The sequence below is a fragment of the Bombyx mori genome, chromosome 25 (genome assembly GCF_030269925.1).
Source record: "Bombyx mori chromosome 25, ASM3026992v2".
Lineage (NCBI taxonomy): Eukaryota > Metazoa > Arthropoda > Insecta > Lepidoptera > Bombycidae > Bombyx > Bombyx mori.
This window is the reverse complement of record NC_085131.1, coordinates 7,653,755-7,661,632: the sequence shown is the minus strand read 5'-3', so window position 1 is coordinate 7,661,632 and position 7,878 is coordinate 7,653,755. Positions and strand designations below refer to the sequence as shown.

Sequence of the window (7,878 nt, the reverse complement as noted above, 5' to 3'; positions counted from 1 at the left end):
ATTGACCCTATCATATTTACAATATGATGAAACATTTGAGACCTTTGCCTAATTAGAAGCTACTCAGTCGTTTGATGTTTACATCATTACTGACAACCGCAAGTAAGAACCGCTATTTTATCATAGCATTTGTTTCTGATTTGATTATAGAAGTGTTTAATAAGCAATTGAAAAACAAACGTCTTAAGAAAATGAAAATGATAAATTATTAAAGTGTAAATATTCGGTTGTGTAAATTGCTAAAGATGGTTAGGAGGAAGTATAAAGATTTGAATTGATAACTAAATTAAGGAAATTCAATAATAGTTTCAATGTAATAAATACATGATAAATGAATACTACACTACGCATTAGACGATCCCAATTGCTAATAGTAGCATAAGAATCATCATTACAATCACACTCCAAAAATCTATCACAAATCATGCACAAATTCCTAACTCCGACTGAGAATTGAAGCAGCGCGTCGTAACGTCTAGAATGCTTAAGACCACTTGACCAAAAAGGCAATTGATTAACAAATAGCAAAACAATTCCAGCAGGACACAAATGAAACATCTTGTAACTTAAATAAACTTTATTGTAATAAAGTTGACAATTAGTTTTGTCCGAAGATGGCGAAGAGCTCTTTCATGAGGACGTGTATGTCAATACCGTGTTCAGCAAGAGTATCAACTTCGGCCTTGAATTGCTCACTCTCCCACAGAGCACCGAACACGGCGTCCCATTCTTCGCTCTGGAGGTTCTCAAGAGCTACTCTGAATTCTTCGTCCTCAGCGAGTTTCTGTTCGTACAAGGCTGCGAGCTTATCCTTGGGGAATACATCGATAATATCGTTAATGTAAGAAGTGAAGTCGCGTCCGCTAAGAGTTTGTCGGGCTCTTTTAACTCTCTCGCCGATAGTTTCTGAAAAAGATTAATTGAATAAAGACTATAGATTGGAGATCTCTAGTACTTTGATGTGAATCAGGATTACTTTCATCGGATTTGTCTAAACTAAACCTGGGCTAATTGCTTTAAAGTAATTATCGTCGCGTGTCTTAATGACATTGGACAAGCCAGGGACATAGTAAGTTAAACAGTGAAATATAATGATTTATGCTTACCCATCATTTCGTTGAAAATATCAATGAAGAAATGGATCTCAATGTTGTCATTTTCCAGGAAATCGACCACCTGAAAAAATAATAATTTAAAGTGTAATTCATAAATTAATTCATCAACAGTAAAGATTTTTTCTGTTTTTGGTTGGTACACCTACAGCTTTGAATTCCGGCAGGTCTTCCATCTCATAGATCAAGTCTCTGAAGTCCTTCGTGGTGAGGTAGTCAAGCGAACGCCGGAACTCCTCAAATTCGATGTATTGCTCGAACAAATTATCGATATCATTACCAGCCTCGTCCTTAATGATGTCAAGGAAATCACCAAAGTTTTCTACGAAGCTCTTCTTCGGTCGGGGCACCGAGAAGCCAAGAGCGATCAAGCCCATAAACACAATAGCGACTTTCATTTTTCCCGGATTACTTCACTGTGGTATTGAGAAACATTCGCTCCCCCTTTTATAGCCGACGGCGAATTCTGTGTTGATAAGATCTGTTGTCATGTGAGTATTGTTATCGATGGATTATCTGCAGATTTCCAGTAGTCAGGAATACAAATCTCACTCTCATGCATCGTGATAGTGTATAACTTCATCCACAACATTAAACGACAGTTTTTTTTGTTAATAAGAATAGTCATGCGTACTTAAAAATGTCAACGATACGAATAACTGCATATCTATCTATATATTAATACGTGAAAGAAAAACTTTGTATCCCTTTTTACGAAAATTGCGCGGACGGAGGAGTATGAAATTTCCCACACTTACAGAGAAGGAGTGCAGAATGTTAATATTTTTTAAAATTATGCCTAAAAAATACATTAAATCAATAAAAAAAACATTACACACACTACTATGTATTTGACGCACACACGCATGCATACTATTTATTTATTGTCAAACTTTTGTTCTTGACGTTTGTGTCATATGAGGTTTGATTAAATATTGTTTGTATTTAATATAATTTGTCTATATTGTAGTCTTGACGAAATATGTGATTATAGAAGATTAATAGTCTTTGACAAACTTATAATTTCAGTTAATTATAGTCGAATTTCGACTACTGTGGGACCACAAAAACAACAATTTTTTGCCTCATTTTTACAATAATGCTAATTGTTGTTTGGTATAGTAATACCAATTAATCAGTAGTAACTGACAATAGGATGGGGAACAAGTGAATTTTTGCAAGTATTTACTTAATAGTATTTTAATTGTGCAAGTTTCCGTATCTGTATGCAAATAATTTAAGGGTTTATCTACATTAAGAACAAAATTAAAAATTGATTTTTTTATGTCAATAAATCAAAACTAAGCCAAGTTCATATATTTCTTATTCACAGACAGACGAAAGTGACTTAACATTAAACCTATTTTTTTCTTATGACTTGTATCGCTTCGTAGCAATTTTTTTCAATGTGACAATCGTCCAATGCCGTCGATCACAATGAAAATTATTTTTCTTATTTTAAATATGAAAATGAGCTCAGAGTTGACCGAATGGGACGCGTTCAACGGATCCCAAAGAAATCCACCAGAACCACTAATTTTTTTACGGGAGGTAGAACATATTATGAGCCCACACGAGTAGCTACCGCAATTCTGATTGTTTCTACCCAAAACAGTTATATACTCCGGTGTGAGGGCTGGGAAAAAACTTCGAACTTCGAACTTCAAGACGAGTGATGGTATTGACCCTATCATATTTACAATATAATGTAACATTTGAGAACTTAGAAGTTAGCTGCTCATATGTTTGATGTCTTTATCATTACTGACATTCACAAATAAAGAACGCTATTTTATCGTAACTTTTGTTTCTGATTGGATTAAAGTAGTGTTTAATAAACAATTGAAAACACACATATTAAGAAAATGATAAATGATAAAAGTGTAAATATTCGGATGTGTAAATTGCTAAAGCTAGTCATTAAGTTAAGTAGGAAGTATAAAAATTTCAACTGATAACTGAACTAACTAGGTTTTAGCAATCCGATAATAATTTCAATGCAATAAATATATGACAAAGAATTTCTACACTCCACATTCAATGGCCCTAATTGGTAATAGTAAAATAAGAAGCAATAAGCACCAATAATGTGAATTCAGATTCTAAGTACTTAGAACCTTTCACAAGTTCCTAACTCCGACTGGGAATAGAAGCAGCGCGTGCCTACAAAGCTTAAGATCACTCATCGCTTGACCCAAAAGGTAATCAAATAACCAAACAATTCCAACAAGACACAGATAAAACAAGACACAAATAAAGCATCTTGTAACTTAAATAAACTTTATTGTAATAAAGTTGACAATTAGTTTTGTCCGAAGATGGCGAAGAGTTCTTTCATGAGGACGTGTACGTCAATACCGTGTTCAGCAAGGGTATCAACTTCGGCCTTGAATTGCTCACTCTCCCACAGAGCACCGAACACGGCGTCCCATTCCTCGCTCTGAAGGTTCTCAAGAGCTACTCTGAATTCTTCGTCCTCAGCGAGTTTCTGTTCGTACAAGGCTGCGAGTTTATCCTTGGGGAATTCACCGATAATATCGTTAATGTAGGAAGTGAAGTCGCGTCCGCTAAGAGTGTGTCGGGCCCTTTTAACTCTCTCACCGATAGTTTCTGAAAAATATTAATTGAATAAAGACTACAGATTAGAGACTTGTAGTGCTTGGATGTGAATCGGGGTTGCTTTCATTAGATTTGTGCAGACCGAACCTAGCCCAATTGCTTTAAACTAATTATCGTCCCGTGCCTTAAGGACATTGAAAAAGCCAGGGACACAGTAAGTTAAACAGTGAAATAACAGGTTGAGGGAAAAAGACTTTTCGCATTATAGTATGTATGAACTTGTAATAAAATCTCTTCGGCTATACTATTTGTACCTGGCTGGTTTTGGTATCATTAAAAGTTTAAATTTAAAAAAAGATAATTCCAAATTCAAATTAGGAAAATGTGTGATTTATATTTATTTTTCGTACTGTCAAGATGAGTGAATCTGAAGAGTGAGTCTGAAGTGATGAAGAAATTCGATACATTTTAAAATTTTACTACCAAAAAGGTAAAAATGCAACGCAAGCCGTGAAAAAAATTTGCAATGCTTATGGACCTAGTGCAGTGTCTGTGAGAGTAGCACAAATTTGGTTTAAGCGTTTTCAATCCGGAAATTTTGATGTCAAAGATGCACGTAGTTCTGGTCGCCCTATTAAGGATAAAATGGATGCCAATTATGGAAAAGTGGAGCAAGTTCGGCATATCAATAGTCACGACGTAGCTGAAGAACTAGGAATTGACCACAAAACGATCGATATTTGGGTACCTCACGAGCTCACTGAAAGAAACCTAATGAACCGTGTGCTCGTTTGTGATTCTTTAATACGACGTAATGAAACTGAACCATTTTTGAAGAAGCTGAAAACTGGTGATGAAAAGTGGATCACGTACGACAAGAACGTGCGAAAAAGGTCGTAGTCAAAGGCCGGTCAGGCTTCACAGACTGTGGCGAAACCCAGGTTAACTCGCAACAAGGTGATGCTGTGTGTGGTGGCTTGGAAGGTCATTATTCATTATGAGCTGTTACCACCAGGCAGAACCATCGATTTTGAAATCTACTGCGAACAACTGGTGATATTAAAGCAAGAAGTTGAAAGAAAGCGGCCAAAATTAATCAACAGAAGGGGTGTGGTTTTTCATCATGATAACGCTAGACCTCACACATCTTTAGCCATTCAGCAAAAATTAAAAGAGCTTGGCTGGGAGGTGTTAATGCATCCGCTGTGTAGTCCTGACTTTACACCTTCAAATTTCCACCTGTTTCGTTCTCATATCAGAATTCTTTAGGCAGTGTCAGGCTAACATCACGAGAGGACTGTCAAAACCAATTGCCGCGGTATTTTGATCGGAAGCCCCAAAATTTCTATAGCAATGGGATCATGTCCCTACCTACAAGATGGTAAAAAGTTATCGAACAAAATGGTATATACTTTAGTTAAATGTAAATAAACTATATAAAAATGTTTGAATTTTCTTAAAAAATGAGAAGAAACTTTTTCCCCAACCTAATATAATGATTTATGCTTACCAATCATTTCGTTGAAAATATCAATAAAGAAATGGATGTCAATGTTGTCATTTTCCAGGAAATCGACCACCTGAAATAGAAGAACAGTGTAATTCATAAATTAATTTAGCAACAGTAAAGATTTTTTGTTTTTGGTAGGTAAACTTACAGCTTTGAATTCCGGCAGGTCTTCCATCTCATAGATCAAGTCTCTGAAGTCCTTCGTGGTGAGGTAGTCAAACGAACGCTGGAACTCCTCAAATTCGATGTAATGCTCGAACAAATGCTCGATATCATGACCAGCCTCGTCCTTAATTATGTCAAGGAAATCACGGAAGTTTTCTACGAAGCTCTTCTTCGGTTGCGGCAACGAGAAACCAAGAGCGATCAAGCCCATAAACACAATAGCGACTTTCATTTTTCCCGGATTACTTCGCTGTGGTACTGAGAAACATTCACTCCACCTTTTATAGCCGGCTGTGGATTCTGCGTTGGTAAGATCTGTTGTCATGTATAGTTATCGAGATAGTATTGTTATCGACGGATTATTTGTCGGTTTCCAGTGATCAGGAATACCAATCTCACTCTCACGCATCGTGATAGTGTATAACTTCATCCACAACATTAAACGACAGTTTTTTTGGTTAATAAGAATAATCATGCGTACTTGAAAATGTCACGGTACGATAAACTCTTTTTTTTTTTTTATTGCTTAGATGGATGGACGAGCTCACAGCCCACCTGGTGTTAAGTGGTTACTGGAGCCCATAGACATCTACAACGTAAATGCGCCACCCACCTCGAGATATAAGTTCTAAGGTCTCAGTATAGTTACAACGGCTACCCCACCCTTCAAACCGAAACGCATTACTGCTTCACGGCGGAAATAGGTGGGGTGGTGGTACCTACCCGTGCGGACTCACAAGAGGTCCTACCACCAGTGATTACGCAAATTATAATTTTGCGGGTTTGGTTTTTATTACACGATGTTATTCCTTCACCGTGGAAGTCAATCGTAAACATTTGTTGAGTACGTATTTCATTAGAAAAATTGGTACCCGCCTGCGGGATTCGAACACCGGTGCATCGCTTCAACACGAATGCACCGGACGTCTTATTCTTTAGGCCACGACGACTTGCTCTATATACCATTTAAAACAATAATGTTACGCAACCTTTTAAAACAATAATACGCCAAACTATACGTAATTACTTTACGTGGTAAGACCTCCACCCTGTCTATTTCTGCCGTGAAGCAGTAATGCGTTTCGGTTTGAAGGGTGGGGCAGCCGTTGTAACTATAGTTGAAACCTTAGAACTTATATCTCAAGGTAGGTGGGCATTTACGTTAACCTAACCTACTAACCACTTAACACCATGTGGGCTGTGAACTCGTCCACCCATCTAAGCTATAAAAAAATTTAATAAAAAGAAAAGATGTGTGGTGTCGTGGGACACCGGATAGGAACGAAGTTCCATAATATAAAAATATAAATTTTAAGTTCTATTCGAGGTATAAAGAAAATAAAACTGGAGGTTTCGCAACAACCCACGGTCATTCGGTAACGTGCGAACTTATTGTGGTACACTTCATTCACGGTTGTTTGCATAAGAGTTAGTGTATTGCGCAAACGAACGCTCTGAGATCGTGGTCAATGAATGATGAAAAAATATGTTATTTTTTGTACGTTATTATAAAGTTAAGTCGTACACTGTGTGCATTACTAATAAAAATCTTACGTTACGGACGTTTTTTTCCAATTAGGGTACCCCTCCGCATCGTCCCATAAGGAACTTCGTTCCAAAAATCAGTCATTTTTAGAAATAAGTTTATTTCGATAACTTATAAACGAAACTAAGTCTACCTACACATACAATTGTCATGTTCGTAATAATTACGACTACCTACGAGTCGATACATTTAATTGAAATCTAAACGTCAAATTAATATTTGCTGCTGATTTGATTTTAACGTAAAATATGTCGGAAGAAACTAGTGTGCAACATTCTGATACAATCAAAGAAGAAAACACAACAGATAATTTTATTGACGACTACTCTCACTTGCGCCTTTCGTACTACCGGAAGCAAAAAGAAGATTCGTTTGACTTGAATGAGGTCACAGATATATCCTTCGAACTATCCAACGAAATTAACGATACCACAGTCAAAGACGAACAACAAAGCTTAAAGGATTATTATATTTCACAAATCCCGGATTTACCGCATCCCTCGTTCACTGTTGCGTCTATAATCGCATCTGCTTCTCAAAAGATGGGGTCAGTGAACCTCAAATATAACGATAGAATTGAACAAGGAAATGTCAGTAAAAACACTGATATGGAATTTGTGCCCCAGCGTCGGTCTACATTGAAACCAAAGAAGTTAGACGGTAATTAAGTTTGTATTAATTTTTTGTGAATGATTTTTGTTTAATTTATTAGATTGAAACTAATTATCTATAAATATAAATAAAATTGGAGTGTCTGTTTGTAATATTGAAATAGCCTCGCTTTACTACATGCATATGAATATATATACGATACATACACCAAAATAACATTTTTTACAAATTTTTGTCTGTCTGTCTGTCTGTCTGGTTGTTCCGGCTAATCTCTGGAACGGCTGGACCGATTTTGACGGGACTTTCACTGATAGGTAGCTGATGATATAAGGAGTAACTTAAGCTACTTTTTAGACTAGCTTTGCCCCGCGGCG

The 7,878-nt window shown here is 36.6% G+C and overlaps 1 protein-coding gene across 1 annotated transcript; it reads right to left on the bottom strand.

Annotated features, from left to right (window-relative positions):
- Positions 1–598: 598 nt before the first annotated feature.
- Positions 599–6,991, bottom strand: LOC101743760 (uncharacterized). Its single transcript, XM_038020440.2, has 7 exons — positions 6,910–6,991; positions 5,330–5,661; positions 5,182–5,251; positions 3,416–3,722; positions 1,262–1,523; positions 1,107–1,176; positions 599–906 (listed from the first exon to the last, which is right to left on the bottom strand). Exons 1-7 carry the CDS (start codon positions 6,974–6,976, stop codon positions 599–601), a joined length of 1,416 nt encoding a protein of 471 aa, XP_037876368.2. The 5' UTR covers positions 6,977–6,991.
- Positions 6,992–7,878: the final 887 nt, after the last annotated feature.

Bases quoted from the DNA above. Each gene is read 5' to 3' on its own strand.
- LOC101743760 (XM_038020440.2), bottom strand. From the start codon at position 6,976: ATGACTGATTTTTGGAACGAAGTTCCTTATGGGACGATGCGGAGGGGT. The intron at 5,662-6,909 runs GTCCGTAACGTA...ACATGACAACAG, and splicing joins TACCCTAATTGGAAAAAAAC to ATCTTACCAACGCAGAATCC. The intron at 1,524-3,415 runs ATTGTCAACTTT...ACCACAGTGAAG, and splicing joins GCCATCTTCGGACAAAACTA to TAATCCGGGAAAAATGAAAG.